This window comes from Leucopleurus acutus (genome assembly GCF_964270905.1).
Source record: "Leucopleurus acutus genome assembly, chromosome: 11".
Classification (NCBI taxonomy): domain Eukaryota; kingdom Metazoa; phylum Chordata; class Mammalia; order Artiodactyla; family Delphinidae; genus Leucopleurus; species Leucopleurus acutus.
Genome location: NC_139152.1, coordinates 86,981,541 through 87,001,789, shown reverse-complemented (window position 1 = coordinate 87,001,789; position 20,249 = coordinate 86,981,541). Strand labels below are relative to the sequence as shown.

At 40.8% G+C, this 20,249-nt stretch overlaps 1 protein-coding gene and 1 pseudogene across 2 annotated transcripts in view; both read left to right on the top strand.

Moving 5' to 3' along the window:
* Positions 1-11,156: 11,156 nt before the first annotated feature.
* On the top strand, positions 11,157-11,687 carry LOC309969280 (large ribosomal subunit protein uL22-like; annotated as a pseudogene). Its single transcript has one exon. The product of its transcript is annotated as a large ribosomal subunit protein uL22-like (transcript).
* A 3,833-nt stretch (positions 11,688-15,520) lies between these two features.
* The window catches only part of ALDH1L2 (aldehyde dehydrogenase 1 family member L2), a 52,583-nt gene continuing 47,854 nt past the window's right edge, over positions 15,521-20,249 (top strand). Inside the window, exon 1 of the mRNA XM_082850308.1 lies at positions 15,521-15,602. Within this exon, the coding sequence (XP_082706434.1) occupies positions 15,555-15,602 (48 nt within the window). The 5' untranslated portion in view covers positions 15,521-15,554. The remainder of the gene's footprint in view (positions 15,603-20,249) is intronic.

Below are 20,249 nucleotides of genomic sequence, written 5' to 3'. Positions count from 1 at the left end.
CCATGCATTATTCCAGTCTCTTCTGCCATCACATCTACTAGTGACGCTGATTCTCCTGACTTCCCCTTCTAAGGACCCTTGCAATTACACTGGGCCCATTCAGACAATCCACGATAATCTCCCTTTCTCAAGAACCTTAACTTAATCACATCCACAGAGTCCCTTTAAACAGGTAAGGTAACATAATCATAGGTTATCATAAACATAGCTTTGGAAATTAGGACATAGACATATTTGGAAGTCTATTATTCACGTCTGTACATATAGTACATCTTTTCTGATAATTCCGATATCTGGATTTATCTGTATGTCTCTACTCTGTTGTTTGGTATGTGTGTGGGTTTTTTTTTTCCCCCCTCTTGGTTTTCCACCATTTGGTCTTGTTTCCTGATAAGGCTGATAAATTTTTTAGTGCATCCTTGTCTTTAAGTATGAAAACTTACAGAGATAAGTTGAGGATCTGGATGGTGTTATCTTCCTCCAGAGCGGATTACTATCTCTTCTGGAAGGTTATTAGAGTAGGGGCAGACTACTTTAACCCAGTCTAGACTGTTCTGATTCCAAACTGGGTTTTTGTCTTTGTGAGGGCTGGTCTATTTCTGTATCATCTTAATCCCAGGATGTAGCTCTGCAGGGGTACTGGGCAAGTCCTGCCAAACCTCTGCTTAGCTTTTCAACCTCGCAGCTGCTGCTTTCTGGTACTTACAAATCAGCAAATGCCTTGAGGTTCCCCTCTCTGGACCTTCTCTCCTGAATCTCGATTTCTCAAATCCTCACCTACCTAAGTCTCCAATGCCTTCAAAAAGATTTTTAGCGACAAAAGCAAAAATGGACAGATGAGACTACACCGAACTTAAAAGCCTATGCACGTTAAAGGAAACGATCAACAGAGTTAAAAAGCAACTTACGGAATGGGAGAAAATAATTGCAAATCATATCTGATAAGGGGTTAATATCCAGTATATACAAAGAGCTGCTACAATTCTACCATTTAAAAAAAAAAAAAAAGTGGGCTTCCCTGGTGGCACAGTGGTTGAGGGTCTGCCTGCCGATGCAGGGGACGCGGGTTCGTGCCCGGGAAGATCCCACATGCCGCGGAGCGGCTGGGCCCGTGAGCCATGGCCGCTGAGCCTGCGCGTCCAGAGCCTGTGCTCCGCACGGGAGAGGCCACGGCTGTGAGAGGCCCGCGTACCGCAGAAAAAAAAAAAAAAAAAATTCTAGAGATCTGTTACACAGCAATGCGAATATAGTTAACACTGCTTAACTGTACACTTAAAAACGTAAATTTTATGTTATGTGCTTTTTACCACAATTAAAAATTCTCCCCCCGGAAAGATTTTAAAATGTATTTTACCAGCTCTTCTAGTTGTTCTCGGCAAGAGGGTTGTTCTGACATAAGCCAGGCAGTCATAGCCAGAAGCCATGAAGGCTTTTCTATTTTTGTTTTTAATAAAGTTGTTTACTTCCCTGTTGCCATTCTTTTCCCCCTCTAGCTAATTCTTGACTTAGTAGTCAGAGCTTGATTTTTAAAATATAATCAGAGTATTCTACTCCTTTGTTTAAAAAACTATCAGTGGCTTCCAATTGTGCCTACAATAAAATACAGCATCTATAGGAAAAACCTGTCTACCTCGCCAGCATCCTCTCCAGGCTCTTTCTTTTTCACTCATTATGATCCAGCCACATTGGTCTTTTAGTTCCTCCAACAAACTGAGCTCTTTTTCACATGAAGGTCTGTACACATACTGTGCCCTCTTTTTGCCTGGAAAGTTCTACCCCCCACTGGCTATCTTCCAGTTATCTCTGATATCTCAGATTAAATATCACTTCCTTAGTGAGGACATCCCTGAATACACAAGCCCAAATAGGTACTTCTATTACATGAAATTCACTGTATACTTCTTTCCTTTGTAGCTCTCATCAAAACTTTGGATTATTTATTTGGGGGTTACTTGCTTAATCGTTGCTTATCTCTCCCACTAGATTATAAACTCTATAAACATCCATGTCTCTTTGATACAGTTCAATGCCAAGTATAGCGCTTGGTATACTATATATATTTATATATATTTGTTGAAAGAATAAACCAATAATTATTTTTTCAATTGCTCTATAATATTCATTTTACAGGAAAATTATTTCCTCTTAGTCAGGAGGTGGCATTGTTGGTTAAAGAATGTGTAAGTGGAAAAAAAAAATCACTTAATAAAGTGGCTTTTTAAATTAGTCACTTCTTCCACCAGTATTTAATCAGGACCTTCTCTGTTTGATACACCATAGTGACTAAAATCTTCCAAAGAGCCCAGTTGTCTGATAAGATACATTATTAAGATAATTTTAGTTAGGGAGTGGCAAAGTACAGTCAGCAGATCCACTATCTGCTTTTGTAAATAAAGTTTTTTTTGGAACACAGTCATGCCCATTTATTTGCATTTTTGTCTATGGCTACTTCACAATACAATGGCAGGGTTGAGTGGTTGCAACAGTGACCATATGGCCCACAAGCCTAAAATATCTATCTGGCCCTTTAAGAAAAAGTTTGCCAACCCTTGTTTTAACTCCAAAAGAGCAAAATGAACAATATACATATACACACATACATATATATGTTTTTCTACATAAGTTTTAGTTTACAGACTGGGTTGAAATAACCTAATTAAAAAAAATAACTACCTTAGAAAAATCTTACATATTAAATCTTACAAAAATCAACATATTAAAGTAATCCACAAAGATACTTCTGTGTCCTTCTCAAGAGGCACTGGTGGCAGCCTAAAGCAGTCACGTGAACCCACGTGCAGCTAATAACAAAAAGTAGACAAAATATAATAAAGATAACTTTTTAAAGATCTGAAAGACAATGAATTTAGGCAGAAACCACAGAATTTACTCAGCAACTGGTGATAATTATGAATCTGTGGCTTTTTACCTGACAGTGTCCCTCACCCCTTCAAATACAGGAGTGAAACACTGCAGTCTTTTTTTTTATATGTATATATGTTTATTTATTTATTTTTGGCTGTGTTGGGTCTTCGTTGCTGCGCGCGGGCTTTCTCTAGTTGCGGTGAGCAGGGGCTACTCTTCCTTGCGGAGCGTGGGCTTCTCATTGCGGTGGCTTCTCTTGTTATGGAGCATTGGCTCTAGGCACGCAGGCTTCAGTAGTTATGGCATGCGGGCTCAGTAGTTGTGGCTCACGGGCTCAGTAGTTGTGGCTCGCAGGCTCTAGAGCGCAGGCTCGGTAGTTGTGGTGCATGGGATTAGCTGCTCTACGGCATGTGGGATCTTCCCGGACCAGGGATCGAACCCATGTCCCCTGCATTGGCAGGAGAATTCTTAACCACTGCACCACCAGGGAAGTCCCAACACTGAAGTCTTATTGGCTCAAGGTGGTAGCAAACTAAGTTCAAGGTTGTTAGAAGAGAACCTAGAAACTTGGGAGGGAGTCCTGAAACAAAGGACCCACAGAAGGGAAAAGATCCAAAATCCAAATAAAAACTCTGTCAAAATCCTTGGCTGCATTCAACTACATGCACAGGACCTGCTGAAATATAGCAATAGCTGTCAGGAGTCCTTGGAAAACAATAACATTGGGTGAGAGGTGTGTTTGCTGCCCTCTGACAACATATATTCCCCAACAGATGTGCACCTCAGGCAGCAAAAGCTGAAGCCCTGTGGGTTTAAGATAGCAGAGAACAGAGACAGGGCTAGCAGAGAGAGTAGCTTGACATTTAGAAGGGAAAACTGATCATTAGGGGAACAGTGAAGAGGGTGAACCCCATAATCTGAGCAAAAACATTGGCCAAATCTTTGTTTAAATGGAGAACTAAGCAGAAATATAAGCTACTACACTCTACAGGGTTTGAGTCCAGGCAAATTCACTTCTTTCTAAATTAAAGCCACAATAATTTTCTTAAGAATGTAACAGAATCCAGAATGTCAGTGAACTTACTTTTTTTTTTTACAACAAGTGGTAAATTTTAACTGACTAAAATCTGACAGAATTAGAAAGAAAAATAGATAAAATAATTATAGTTGCAAATTTTAACATGTCCCTCTCAGTATTTGATATAACAAGGAGACAGAATATAGAACTGAAAAATACTCTTAACCAGCTTGTCTTGATTGATATTTATAAAACATTTCACCCCAAAACAGCAAAATAGACTTTTTTTCCAAGTATACAAGGAATACCCAGCAAGACAGGCCACATGCTAGGCCATAAAACAAGTCTCAGTACATTTAAATGGATTGAAATGTTACAGTTATATTCTCTGACCACAATGGAAAATTTCTAAATATTAGCATGAATCTCAAGGGCATTATGCTGAATGAAGAAAACCAGTCTAATAACTTACATACTACATGAGTCCATTTATTTGACATTCTTGAAAAGATAAAACAACAGGGATAGAGAACATGTCAGTGGTTATCAGCGTTCAGGGGTGGTTGGTAGACATGACTACAAAGGGATAGGGCAAGAATTTGCGGGGGGGTGTTAGGGGAATGGAACTATTCTGTATCCTGATTGTGGTGTTCCTTATACAAAATCTATACATATGCTAAAACTTATAGAACTGTATACCAAAAATAAAGTCAATTTTACTGTATGTTAATTTTAAAATGTAGTGGTGGGACTGGCCTTCTTGTGCATCTGGTTCTAGGATTCAAATGATGTCAGGTCTTGACTTTTCACTGTTTCTCTTCCATCTCTTGCAGATTTTGCTACATTCTTCAGGTTGCATATGCTAGCCCTTGGCAACTTCAGGCTCATATCAGCACAATGTCACATCTAGCAAAGGAGAGATAAAGAGCATGCTTAACTGATAGCTCAAAGAGAAGTCCCAGAATTGTCTTGTAGGCCTTGACTAGCCTTACTAGGATACTTTGCACATTTTTAACCAATCATTGTAATTAAGAGGGTGAGAGGGATGCCCTGATTGGCTTAGTGTAGATCATGTGCTCCACCCCTGGCTCCAAGGGGGTTTAGGGGAAGAGGTAACTTCATAGAAACCACATGGCCTAAGACAGGAGGAGAAACAGATCCTCACATGAAAACCAGAGTACTGTTATCCCAAGATGAGGGCTTAGATGGCGGGAGGCAAAAGCATTACATGGCCATTACATTAAACAGCCATTTGGTCATTTGCAGTCAAGCAGACCACACTGTCACTATTTGCCAGGTACTAGAGCAAATAATTATTTGATTATTACAGTAGGATGATTTTTTTTAAAAAAGATCACCATTTCAAAATTCCTTTTAGAACAATTTCATTATTTAGATGCTTCTTATGTTTAGGCTCCAGGATAAAAGAGCTTCTAAGATTTTAATAATCTATTACAGGTTCTCAGAGGAATTATGCAATTAACTGTTTTCTCTAATCAAAATGAAGATTATCAAAAGAGAGAAAAAACTGGGGGGGGAATTTGAAAGGTGATCAGTTTGAAGGGTGATGATTTAAACAAGAAATTCTCTTGGCAGGAATATGGTTTGGAGAACCTCAGGAGTGTGAGGGAAAGTTTTCTCTATCACCAAAGTTTGAGATTCACAGTGGTGTTAGGTGTATCCCTCATGATTTTTCTGTAGTCAGATAGATATCTCCACAGGAACTTCCCACAGGCATCTTATCCAATTCAGTTCGCCTACAAGTGAACTCATGAGCTTCCACTCCAAAACCTGCTTCTCATCCTGTATGCAGTCCATGTCTTAGTAAATGGTTTCATTTCCCACAGAAGCCCTCATTCTCCCTCCATCCGTCAGTCACAGGGTTCAGCTGACTTTAACAATGTCTTTCAAATTGATCCCTTCTGTCCTTCCCACTGTAATGGGGATGACTTGTTTGGCCTATTACAGTTTCTCCTAAACGGCCTCCGGTGTCACTTACCACCTTGCATGCTGTTAAGAAAAGCATTTTCCTAAAATGCAATGGAATTTCCTCCCTGTATTGCTTAACTATGCTTCAGTGAGGAAAAACACCCAGATGTTGAGTAGTTATCCTTGAACCGTGGGATTGATGATTTGATGTTTTTGTTCTTATACATTTTGGCATTTTACAATATTTAGTAATGAGCGGAAGAAAAAGATTCAATGCTTTCCATCACCTACTTAGCATGGTATACAGGCCCTATGAGACCCCACACCACCTCTCCATCTTGGCCTACTCCCCCTGACTCCAGTGAATACTCGTTGTAGACCAGTGGCTTACAAAATGAGCTTAATAAAGTCTCTTCCTGGAAGTGCCTTGGAGGTCACAGCAGGGGATTAAGGGCTCTCCTTCTCTCAGAGGATCCCCTTGCCCCTGTCTTTTATTTCTTAATGTATTGGGCTTTTTCATGATATTTCCTTTAAAAAATGTATTTTGCTTCTAAGTAAAGGTTTAAAAGTGGTTATCCCAGTTACCATCAAGAAAGCATTTTCTGATCTTACCGTGCTATTTCTCTCCTTCATAACTTTTACTTGCTGTTTCTTGTACCTCTGATGCTGTTTCCACCTTTATCTTTTGGTAAACTCTTCCCCTTCAAAACTTACCTTTTAGAGTGAGGGGGGTCAGAGTGGGCAGGGTGGTAAATCTTTTGTGAAATCCTCCCTTATGATGTGAAACTGAGCTAGTCACTCCTTTCTCTGTTCCTCAGCCTCTATCCAGTCACTAGATTCATTTATTTCTGTGTTCCATAAACATATATTCCATGTGTCAGGAACTATGCTAAGCTCCCCAATGCTAGGTTTTCCAGCTGTGCTGCTGGGGTCTTCAGGGGAGGGTAAGAAGGAAGCCCTGACTCACCATCTCAGGATCTCTTTTATTTCTTTCATGGATTGAGCCTCTGCCTAAGATTTCCATTCAGAAAGGTTTCTGCCACGAATAATAAGCAAATAAATAGTTTGAAAATCACAAAAAAAAAAAAAAAAAAGAACTATGCTGAGAACTGGGGTGCAAGGTTGATCAGCACACTGACTAGCCCTGAGTTAGGTCCTCCTGCTTTGTGTTTCCATAAAACTCTGTTTCATCTTTTATAGCACTGATCACACTTCGCTTCTTTGCCATTCCCAGCTGGACTATAAAACAGCGTGAGGGAAGCGAATCTTCTGTCTCGTCATCTATCCATGCCCACCAACTACCACAGAACCTAGAACATGGTAGGTGCTCAAAAATTATTTATTGAACCCTTGTCCTTAAAGTCGACACAAATTGGTGGGGGCAGACATGATGGAACAATATATTATTTATTTATTGCACAGAGATTACTGGTGGGAATATGAAAGTGGTGCTGGTCATTTCTACCCTAGCAGTTCTCCTATGATACAGTTTATTTCTTTGGGCCATTTTTCTGGCTGTCCCTGAAGGCTTTTGATTGAATGCAGGAAAATAAACAATTACAGAGGTTCTAGATGATCTTATCTTTCTACAGAAGAGATTGACCTTATTTTTTGGCAGGCAACTAAAGTAGGGCAGATCAGTTCATTACAGTGAGGGCTGAGCTCATGTGAGGCTGGGCTGCAGTCTTACAGCAGTTGCTCTACCTCTAGATTACACTCGGGGGATGCCTTCCAGGAGTATCAGTTGAGAGGGATGAGTTGTTTCCTGGATTACCTCATTCTGGCAGATGTTCAGCTCCAACTTCTGGGTACTGGAAACTCTGCTTTGCTTTTTAGCCATTTTCTGCTTTGTTCTATAGCCTCTAATCCATGTATCTTAAGAATCAGTACATACCTCAAACTGAAATCAAGTGTCAGGGGACTCCCCTGGGGGCACAGTGGTTAAGAATCCACCTGCCAATGCAGGGGACACGGGTTCAATCCCTGGTCCGGAAAGATCCCACATGCCGCGGAGCAACTAAGCCTGTGTGCGCCACAACTACTGAGCCTGTGCTCTAGAGCCTGGAAACCACAACTACTGCACCCACGTGCCACAACTACTGAAGCCCACTTGCCCTAGAGCCTGCACACTGCAACTACTGATCCCATGTGCTCTAGGGCCTGCGTGCCACAACTACTGAGCCCACGTGCCACAACTACTGAGTCCACACACTGCAACTACTGAAGCCCGTGCGCCTAGAGCCCATGCTATGCAAGAAGAAAAGCCACCGCAATGAGAAGCCCGTGCACCACAACGAAGAGTAGCCCCCGCTCGCTGCAACTAGAGAAAGGCTGCACGCAGCAACGAAGACCCAACGCAGCCAAAAAAGAAGCATAAATCAAGTGAGTGTCAGGAGCTAAGTTCACCTCTGTATCTCCCTTATTGCCAAGATCTTGACTCAAGTCCTGGCTGCTCAAACTCCATTTGTTCTCTGTACCGCCATGAGATTGCTGAAATCTGCTGGTTGCTCTGCCTTTTGGCCCCTACTCCAGTTCTTCCTGTTGTAGATTCCTCGGCCAGTGCTCTCAAGTATTTGTTTTATCATGAAGTTATTTTCACTTAAACAATAATCAAACATTAATAATAATACAAGTTCAAGAGTGTGTTAATTAAAATGAGAATTTATAAAGGAAACACCATTCTAAAAATGAATAATGTAGAGTATTCAGTAGAACAAATACAAAATAAATAAATACACACAGCTCTGTTTCCAAGTAGCAAAAATGGCTGCACATCAGTTTGAGTCAAATAAGCAACCAAACAAGAGTATGAAAACTCCTAGAACTTTATTCTAAAATCCTGAAGTTGACTATGAAAGTAAAATTTTTCTATGTTTAAAAAAGTTTATAAATTAGGGCTTCCCTGGTGGCTCACTGGTAAGAATCCGCCTGCCAATGTAGGGGACACGAGTTTGATCCCTGGTCCAGGAAGATCCCACATGCCGCGGAGCAACTAAGCCTATGCACCACAACTACTGAGCCTGCGCTCTAGAGCCTGTGTGCCACAACTGCTGAAGCCCACGCGCCTAGAGCCTGTGTCTTGCAACAAGAGAAGCCATGACAATGAGAAGCCCGCACACCGCAATGAAGAGTAGCTCCGGCTCACTGCAACTAGAGAAAGCCCACACACAGCAACAAAGACCCAATTCAGCCAAAAATAGAAACAAATAAATAAATTTATATTTTAAAATAGTTTATAAATTATATGACTTGCAGTTTCATAAAATTCTGAATGAATGCTCTATCCAGGACAAAATAGATCCCTGAGCAACATATCATATTTGAACAAGGCCCCTGAATGTCACAGATATCAGTCACAAAAGTAAACACTTATCCATGGCAGACTGAGTAAAGATTTCAGTGTGATATTCTAGAAGGTCAAGACTATAAATCACTTTTACTATACACAGCTCTACACACAGAGTTTTTTGTGGGAATTCTTGGGTTTCCACTTTGCACATCATCTATCACCTAATGTGTGAAGTCAGTTCAGACATATGCAAAAAGTTGTACAAGTTACTGTATTTACAAAAATGGCACAAAAGTGAATTCAACAGTCTATGCGTGTACATACTTCATTCACCTCTTCAACAAAAACAAAAAGATATTCTAACACTACAGAAGTGAAAAACACTAGGTACCATGGGCTCTCTTACATAAGCATTAGGGTCACACAAGGTTACACCAGAATAGGCAAATATTGCCCAGGAAAAATTCTATTTTTAAAAATGAAACAAGGTTAAGGCAAATCAAGTTCAGCTACAGGGACACAAGTCTTTCATACCTGCTTGAAATACGTGATGTCTTCTAATCTGTGGTCTTAAACTAATGTTTTACAAAATCCAAAAAGAAAAAGAGTAAAGTAACAATAGAGATTATATGAAATAAGAAAAATATTAAAAGTTTAAAATTAAGTGAAGAAACCCAAAACATTAACATCATAAAATTTGCTTATTACTTGTTAGAACTAGTTCTACACTAGAAAATAGGAAATATATACAGTTGTTTTCAGAAAATTACTTTATACTGCTCTGATGTGTCTTTTTCATTGGTGCATTATTTAATCCAAAAATTATACACATTCAAATTTTAAGATTATACCCCTTCAAGAAACAGCACATCTCACTGCTACCTATCAAGCTGTCCCAATGACATAGTGTATGAAAGGAAACAAATAGCTGAGAAGTAATATATTAAGAAGAAACAATAAAAATGAGAAGATTCCCAATTCAGTTCTTTTACTCAGCCAGACAGTTCACTAGCCACAGCAATGGTCTCTGTTTGGAAGTTCCCGTCGAGTGGGAGACATGGTCTCTAGACACCTATGTCTCATTTGAGGCTACAGTAGAAGTTGCTTGAGGGGCAAGATAGAGGCAGGGGATTAAGAGGTACAAACTACTGTGTACAAAATAAATAAACTACAAGCATATATTGTATGACACAGGGAATGTAGCCAGTAGTTTATAATAACTATAAATGGAGTGTAACCTTTAAAAATTGTGAATCACTTTTTTGTACACCTGAAACATATAATATTGTATATCAACTATACCTTGATAATAATAATAATAAAAGAAATTGCTTGATCTTAATTTTTTCTTTATCCATGTTGTAATTCTCAGAATTTTTTAAAAGGCTTTTTTGCAACTATTTCCTCAAGAGCTCTGCCCCCAGACTTTCTTCTCAGATGAAGATAGCTCGCTTTCAACTTTGCATCTTCATTTTTCTCTAGACTAGGCACTTTTTCTCTCATTTCCTTCATCTCAGCAAAGATGTCGTGGGAATGTCTGCAGATCCAGGGCTCCCTCATACACCTGACACTGGGAAAAGCAAAGAACATGCCATCTCTTCCAGTGACTTCCCCCTATCATTATTTAGAAGTGTATTTCATAATTTCCAAAGAAGTGGCGATTACACTAATTATCTTCTTGTTATTGATTTCTAGCTTCATTCCACTATAGCCAGAGTCAAACTCTATGACTTACATTCTTTATAGGCTAGCATACGGTGAATTTTTGAAAATACTTTGTATGTATTGAGAAAGAATGTGAGGCATCTCTCTCGAATGGTGAATCCTCTGGTTATCGCTGCCATCCTGGCCTTGGCGGTGCTGATTTCGAGACCCTCCGGAGCAGAGTTCCATGCGGGGGGATGTGTCGGAGTCCCTGGCTTGGCGCCCCGTGCTCTCAGGCCTCTGCGGGCCGCAGAGGGGCTCGATGATTGGGAATGGGGCTGGCAGGGGTACAGGCAGCCTGTGGTCGGTGACGACTCTGAAGGTCCAGTGTCTCGCAGTGACCTCTAAAACATGGTTTGCTATTCACTTGACCCAGAAAACACCACAAACTCATGCAAGTCAAGAGATTCAAATCTTCGTGTTCACTCTCAGAACACTTGTGAAACTGCTCAGGCCAGTAAGTGTATGCATATCCGTAAAGCCACCAAGTATCTGCAAGATGTCACTTTAAAGAAGCAATGTGTGCCATTCTGTCGTTACAATGGTGGAGCTGGTAGGTGTGCCCAGGCCAAACAGTGGAGCTGGACTCAGGTCGGTGGCCCAAAGAAAGTGCTGAATTTTTACTGCACATGCTCAAAAATGCAGAGAGTGATGCTGAACTCAAGGGCTTAGATGTAGAGCACATCCAGGTGAACAAAGCCCCCAGGATGCGGCGCAGGACTTAACAGAGCTCATGGTTGGATCAACCCATGCATGAGCTCTCCCTGCCACATTGAGATGATCCTTACTGAAAAAGAAGAGATTGTTCCTAAACCAGAAGAGGAGGTTGCCCAGAAGAAAAAGACATCCCAGAAGAAACAAAAACTTATGGCCTGGGAATAAATGCCGCAAAAAATAAATGCAAATAAAAGTTTAAAAAATAAATAAATAAACAAAAAGAATGCATATTTGGTAATTGGGTGCTTCTAGATGTTTTAATTAGGCCAAATGCATTAATCATCTCATTTAAATATTCTGTATCATTGCTAATATTTTGCCTGTTTCTATCAGTTATTAAGAGAAGTATGTTAAAAATCTTCAAGTATGAAGTAAGTCAAAGAGAAAGACAAATACCAAATGATATCATTTATATGTGGAATCTAAAATATGACACAAATGAACTTTTATGAAACAGAAACAGACTCACAGACATAGAGAACAGACTTGTGATTGCCATGGGGTAGGTGGAGGTGGGAGAGGGATGGAGTGGGAGTTTGGGGTTAGTAGATGCAAACTATTATATAGAGAATGGATAAACAACAAGGTCCTACTGTATAGCACAGGAAACTATGTTCAATATTCTGTGATAAACCATAATAGAAAAGAAAATTTAAAAAAAATATATATATATAAAACTGAATCACTTTGCTATACAGCAGAAATTAACATAACATTGTAAATCAACTATAGTTCAATAAAAAATTATTACAATGTTTAAAAAATCTTCAAGTATGGTTACAGGTTTGTCTATTTTTCCTTGAAGTTCTGTAATTTTTGCTTTATAAAATTTGAGGCTGTGTTATTAAGTGTATACAAACTTAGAATTTTTATCTTCCTGTCAGATTAACATTTTCTTTTGGTTAGTGTTTGAGTGTTTTTTTTAAAAATTGGCATCTTTATATTTTATGAGTGCTTTCGGAATCTTTATATTTTATGAGTCTCTCTCATCAGAGTTTTGTTTTTTAACCAACCCGATGATCTTTGTCTTTTCATTAAAACATTTAGTCCATTTTTGGGCTTCCCTGGTGGTGCAGTGGTTGAGAGTCCGCCTGCCGATGCAGGAAACACGGGTTCGTGCCCCGGTCCGGGCAGATCCCACATGCCGCGGAGCAGCTGGGCCCGTGAGCCATGGCCGCTGAGCCTGCGCGTCTGGAGCCTGTGCTCTGCAACGAGAGGGGCCACAACAGTGAGAGGCCCGCATACCGCAAAAAAACAAAACATTTAGTCCGTTTTCATTTACCGCAATTACTGGCTTAAATCTAACATCTTACTAATTTCCTTCTATTTTTCACGCATGTTCCTTTTTCTCTCCTTTCTTGCCTTCTTTTGGATTGAGTTTTTTATCATTTTATTGTCTTAATAGTTTTACACTCTATTAACTTGGTAGTTACATAGTAATAGTAATACATTGTATTACTACATTGTATTAATGTAGTAATTAATTAATTACTTAATTACTTAATTAATTAAGTAAGTAAGTAATTACTACGTTGTATTAATACATTGTATTACTATCCTTTTAGTGGTTGTACTAGAGATTATAATATGCATCCTTAACTTATTAAGTCTAACATAAATTAGTACTTTTATTATTTCCAAGACAATGCTGCAAGCTTAGAACCTTTAACTTAACCTTTTCTCCCTGAAAATCATATGCTATTGTTGTCATGTATTTTAATTATACATATTTTTGAACTCCATAGAACATTATTAGAAGCATTTTAGACAATATTAATTAAAACTTGTCCTTGTATTTACCCTCTCTAAAGCTCTTTATTCCTTCATTTCTGAGCTTCCATCTAGGATTATTATCTTTCTGCCTAAAGAATATTCCATTCCTCCCAGCCCTCCCAACTATCCAACACTTTTTAAAAATATTTATTTATTTGGCTGCACCAGTATCTTCATTGCAGCGTGTGGGATCTTTACTTGCGGCACGTGAACTCTTAGTTGCGGCATGTGGGATCTAGTTCCCTGACCAGGGATCGAACTTGGGTCCCCTGCATTGGGAGCACGGAGCCTTAGCCACTGGGCCACGAGGGAAGTCCCTATCTGACAATTTTTTATTGCTGTTTGTATATTTTCATGGATATATATATATATATCTTGTGGATATATATGTATCTACAAGATTTTATTATTATTGTTCATATGGTCAATGTTTACTTAAATTCACTCACATATTTGCCTTTTTTGTTGGTCTTTATTCCTTCCTGCATTTCCGGGCTTCCAAGTAGGTAATTTTCCTCCTGCTTGAAGGATACTTTAATATTCCCTTTATTGTATGTCTGCTGATGACAAAGTCTCTCAAGTTTTTGTTTCTGAAGTTTATTTCATCTCCATTTTTGCTAGCAAGAGAAGTCTAGGTTGGCAGGCAATTTTTGGTTTGTCAAACTCTCTAGTTGTATCTGGTCTAACCTCCAATTATCAAGAGGACTACATTTTTGGTTCTTAAAGATGAAAATCTTAGACATCATGCATATTTTCTTATATTTGGGTGAACATAAGCTCATTTTCTAAAGTTGGGAGTTGGAGTATATAACTATGGAATCTTCACTCAGGAAAAACCACAGTCCTTGCCCATCCTCCCTGGTTTAGAACAAATAAAATGAATATCAATATTTGGAAGTTTAAGAGATGCAAGAATTCACAAAAATGCAGTCAGAGAAATGGGGTGAATTGTCAAGGGGCAGTTCCTAAAGCAAAACCCTGGATGTTTGCTGCAATTCTCCAGGCTTTAAGAATGGTTCTTTTTCTAGAATGAATATGTATATATATGCAACTGAGTATAACTGAGTCACTTTGCTGTACAGAAGAAATTAACACAACATTGTAAATCAACTATACTTCAATTAAAAAATTTTTTTAAAGAGTGGTTCTTTTTCTTTCCTTCTTACCTTCTCAACAAGTATTTTCTAAGCTCTGCTTAGTGCTAAGTACTGTAAATCTTGATAAATAAGGCATGGAGTCAGCCTGCAAAGAGCTTCCAGTAGAGAAGATGACTGCTACATAAATAGTAGTAACAGACTGAGGCTTCATAGAGCTGCATAGACAAAAATCCTTCCTGGTTCAGAGGAGTGAAAGGTTACTTTGAGGAAGTAAGGAGCTTAGGGAGGAAAGAATCAGGAAAAATACCTGTAGGAGGCAGCATTTGAGCTATATCTTTAAGAAGAGAAGGAATTTGGTCATGCCTAGATGGTGACAAGTGACAGGTGGCAAGCTTTCCTGGGAAACGTTGTCCAGGAAGGAATAAGCAAGTACTATGGTCACGCTGAATTACACGTGCAAAAGAGCAGCGAGAAATAAGAGTAAGTGCCAAACTACAGACGGTCTTGAATGCCAGGCTAAGGAGTTCTGTTTGAGACAAGTGCTCAGCTAAAGCATGTCTTGAGCGTTTCTTCAGAGAGGTGAGGCAAAAAGCTGTCGGGTGTCTATCATCTATCAACCGATCTATTTGTCTATCATCTATCGGGACCAACTCTGTGCCAAGCCCTTTGCCAGGTGCTTTATACACAATCTCTCATTAAATCTTCTTGTCAGACTACGAGATAGGAATCAGGATACTTACGTCGCGAAGGTGCCCTCACCCGTTTATCTTTCGCGGCTCCACGCACTTGCCTGTTGTCTTCTCAGGACTGTGTTAAGGACATGACCTGGGGTGTCAGACTGACTTTTAAGGCAGATCCTTATGTACTTCAGAGTGTGTGAGTAACTGGGAGAAGATCCCACAGATAGTGAGACTGCACCGAGGCAGCCGCCAGAAGCTGTCGCTCAGGCTGGGCACCAGCGCTGCTCCGGGAGGCTGGAGCACGCCCCGCCCAGTCGTTCGGGATTGGCCGCGGGAGCCCTGACAGATGAGGGGGCGGGGCCGCGAGCTGCGTCCCGGGACTCGCCGGGGACTCCGAGGCCGCAGGCCGCGCCTAGGCTGAGCCGCCCCCGCGTGCCTCCCGCTTGCCTCCCGCGCCGCCCGCACGAGCGCTTCTTTCCAGCATGTTGTGGCAGGGCAACCAGGCACTCCGGCGCTTCTCCACCGGCCAGGTGAGTCCGGCCCCGGCGAGCGTCCCGGCTCTCACCCGGGGGCTGCTTTCCAGATCCGGAGAGGGCGGGCCGGGCAGCGGGGCTGAGGGAGGGCAGTGTTTACTTTGAGCAAAGTGTTTACTTTGCTAAAGGCCAGGACGACGTTTTTAAAACGGGGAGAGTGAAGAGAAGGGTCCGGGGAGGGTCCTGAATGGGGCTTGTCGAGCGAGCCATTGTCTTCTACCGGGACGGGGCTGAGGATGTCTGGCTGGGATTGACAGGGTGGAAACAGTCGCTCGGCAAGAGGGACAGAGTCGGTTCCCTTTCCGTTTTCATTTCAACTGTGAGATCCCTGCCTGGTTACGAGATGGAGCCGAGGTACAGGACCGAGACCACCTCCTGGAGGAGAGTGGTATCAAGTCAACCGGGTCCTCCTCCGCGGCCTGAGAGGTGTGAGCGCTCCCGACTGGCATGCAGGGCCCATTCAGATAATGGCACTCGGAGCCGGTGACCGCAAGCTCATTATTCCTGAGCCGCAGGCGGCAAGATTTCTAGGATCACCAGGCGCTGCAGAAGCAGCCACCCTGGAACATTAGTAAAGTATGGTGCAGAAACCTAGCCCTGGCCCAGCCCCACGCCTTGGAATTGCATCAGCCTCTCCAGAAACGGAACGAGGGAGGACACGTTGCATGGGGCGCTGCCTTCAGCACTTCAGGGGCCTGAGGAGAGATGCCTCCCTGCATCTAGGCAGACTCCAAGCTGTTTAAGGAAGAAAAAGTCCACCCCATGTACATCATCTCTTTTATAGGAAGTGCATGTTTGCTGTGTTAGAAAAGAATTTGCTTTTTGATTCCTCTTCTCTGCCAAAGTCATATGCGCATGTGTACATATCCAGATGTAAAAAACTTGGAGCAGAGAGAAGTCTTGAGTAGCATCAAGAACTGGCCCAAAGTTGCATAAATGGAAAAGCTTTTGTCCCCCAGACAGCCACAAGTGATGAGAATTCACTTTATCCCGTGCAGTCAGTTCTAGTTACTTGGGGAGTATTCACCTTTTTTTAAATAAGCAGAAAGAAACTTGCTCTGGCAGATATTTTGCTTGCTCTCCTATGCAGAGCTCTGGACTCCTCCTTAGCTTTCTCCTGCCACGTGGCACACGGGAATCTGGGTTGGATGGCACAGAGAACAAGGGGCTCGTGCATGTCTGTTTTATTGGCCTCCTCTGTCAACACCTTTCATTTAATTGTCTTTTTTTGGAGAGCAGAAGGGATTCCTGAAGGATGAAAAAAATGCCAATAATGGGGTTATATAAGATTTCAGTAATAAAAGATGAACATCCCAGGTGGCAAGTGGCATAAACAAAAACACTCTTGTGGGGAAGTGCCAGGTATGGTCAGGGGTCAGGGGCCTGAGTCTATCTCCAGGAATACATGTGGGAGAGCAGTGCCACATGGCTGGGAAGGAGGCAGGTTCTTCAATGGCCAAAGGAAGACATGGAATAATAAGTGAAGAATTTGGGACGTTTTACTCCATAGAAAATGGAGATTCATCCTTTGGACCGTGTTCCATAAGAATTGTTCAAAATCAGACATGGCTGGTGGGAGCATAAAATGGTACAGCTGCTTTGGAAAACCGACTTTTTTTTTAATAAAATTAAACATAAACCCATCAAATGACCCAGCAGTTGCCCTCATAGGTATTTACCCAAGAGAAATTAAAACTTATGTTCACACAAATACCTATTTATGGATGTTTACAAAGAGATTATTCATAATCACCAATTTAAATGTCTTTCAGCTGGTGGCAGGATAAGCAAACTGTGGTATATCCATCCATATAGTGGAATCTTACTCAGAAAAAAAAAGGAATGGACTACTGATATATACAACAACATGGATGAAACTCAAATATGTATGCTAAGTGTAAGAAGGCAGACTCAAAGGGCTGCATATGTATATGAGTCCATTTGTCTGACACATTGGAAAGAGTAAACCTAAAGTGATGGAAAAAAAGGCCAGGCTGGAGATAGGGGGAGGGATTGACAGCAAAGGGATGGGAGGGGATTTGGGGGAGTGATGGAACTGTTCTTTATCTTGATTGTAACTGGTTACATGACTGTGTGTTTGTCCAAACTGAAAGAATTTTGCATTGAAAATGGTGTGTTCATTGTATGTAAATTGTACCTTCGTATGAAAAAAATTTTTTTAAATCACACAGCGCTTTTGAGTTTGGTATTAAAGCAGAATGAAAGAGGAATGAAAAAAAAAATCTCTCAGAACTTAACAAAATCCAAGGAGGAAATTAGTTCATAACACTTCCTGATATAATTAATTTTTCCATTCTCTGTCTTAAAGAAATGGACTTAGAAATATTTAATGATCTCAGCTTAATGATATGACTGGATCTTATTAACTAGTGCAACTATATACAGCAATAAGACCCTTTGTCAATTAGTTATTATTGTCCACTTCCAGTATCTTGCCTGGCTCATTACTTCTTAATTTCTCCCGATGGTGGGAGCTACTTAGCCTTAATATTTATTTGGCACTCTGTTCTTTAGCTGTCATTTCCTCTGCCAGTGTCTGGGACAAGCCTGGCTGTTGCTCTGGATTCATAGCTTGGTTCCAGGACTTAAGGTTACTTTATGATCCAATTCAAGAGGCTGGACCCTCCCCTGCTTCTTGAAACCAAGTACTGGCTTTATACCCTAGTTCTAGCAACCAGGTCCTTAACTTGTTTCCTTATTGCCTGACCCTCAGCATTGGCATGTAATTTGATTTAGGACCTTCAGATTCAACTTCAAACCGTATTAAATTGTGTATTATGTACTGAGCACTTCATCTAAATCCTGAAGAAATAATAATAATAATAATAGGTATCATTGATATAAGACTTTGTATGCACCAGGCACTGTTATAAATGCTTTACAAATACTCATTTAGTCTTCATAACATCTCAATGAAGTGGGTACTATTATAATGCCCATTCTACAAATCAGGAAACTGAGACCCAGAGAAGTGACATAATTTTTTTAGAGTCTCACAGCCAAAAAGGATAAAACAATAAACAAGAGATAAATAGTCCCTGCTTTCAAGGAGTCCACAGATTAGTGGGACAAATGATTAAACTTGCCTTTAGGTAAAGGATAATAATGGAAGGGAAATACAAGTGGACAATAAAATATGAAAAGGCACTCAACCAAACTAGGGCAGGGACTACTCTTGTGCCTTCAGCTTAGGGATCCCAAACAACGCCCCCCCCCCACCCCCTGAGGCCAAACAGATAAGACAAAAGTAGCATTTGGGCTGGAAGGAGTGAAAGGCCACGTTCAGAGTTAAAGGGAGCAGCCCCTGCTCAGCTGCAGCCAACCGTTTCCGCATGGGAATGTTAACCATGGTTGACAAACCTCCTGATTTTTAAAGAGAAGTCAGAAATTCAGCCTGCTAATGTGAAACCTCCTAAAAATCTTATCACAGTTCTTCTGCAGATGCTCTGTGGGCCCAATAAAATCCTCTTTGCCAGGCCACTGATTGCAACCCCACCATGCACTGTGCCCAGAGCTTGGCAAATGCTCAAAACATGCTTGGTGAACAGATCTTGCGCACCATCAGGCACGATTTGGGGAACCATGTGCCAAATGGTCCATTAAGAGTTAGGCATCTCAGTGTCTCAGAAAAATTTATTTTGTTTTATTCTTTTGTGGGAAGGTCCTTTCTCCTTTCCAGTTCTCATTGGGAAAACTGCCAGTTCTCACAACTGCTCATGTGGACAGCTTTGACCTTATTTTACATCCTGCTCTGTTGGTTCTATTAAGGTAACATCTGCTTCACAAAAGGGCTTCGGATCAGCACAGACTCTTAGCACTGTGCCTTTAAGTTCTCCAGAGAAGACTGTGTGTATTTTTCTTTAAACCCTTGGAACATAATCAGAGTCCATATTAACTTGCTTCCTGAAGAATTTCACCAGGATGTGGATAGCCTGGGAATGCAATAGTTGATAGCTTAAGAAACAAAAGCTCTATTCCCTGCAAAGGCCTCTTCTAATGCAGAATGTTATCTCTAGAGAACCCCAAGATAACAGCACTTATCACCCGGATTTAGAAATGCTGTGGGTCATTTTATGCCCCCTTCTTCTTTCTCACCAATATAACAAGGCACTGATAGTGCCTTAAAGTATGTTCTCTGGTCATCAGCCTAACCCTTTAATGAATGGTGCTGTCTCCCATGTCAGGACCACCATGATATTCCCTTAGAAAGTCTGATGGAACTATTTCCCGTAACTGACCTGTCAAACTATCGCCAAATTTTCCTTTTAAAAAAGAAGGGGTGGGGGAACCATCAACATAGGAAAGCCATAGAAGCACATCTGCTGAAGTGAAACAGATCTGAGTTTGAATCCTTCCTCTGCCCCTTATTAGCCCTGTCCGTGGACAGGTTACTTAACTTCCCCGAGCCCTATGTTTTCTCATTTGTAAAATGGATCACAGTAAGGCTTAAAGACATATGATAAGGATTTGATACATTTTTTTTAATCAGTGAAAAAGGCTCAATACAGTGCCTGCCTTATGGTACACTCCCAGTAGGAAAGATCCATTATCATCATTTTTATTTACCTGGGCATTACTTGCGGTATAATAATGATACTAGTTGACATTTATTGAGCCTTTGTT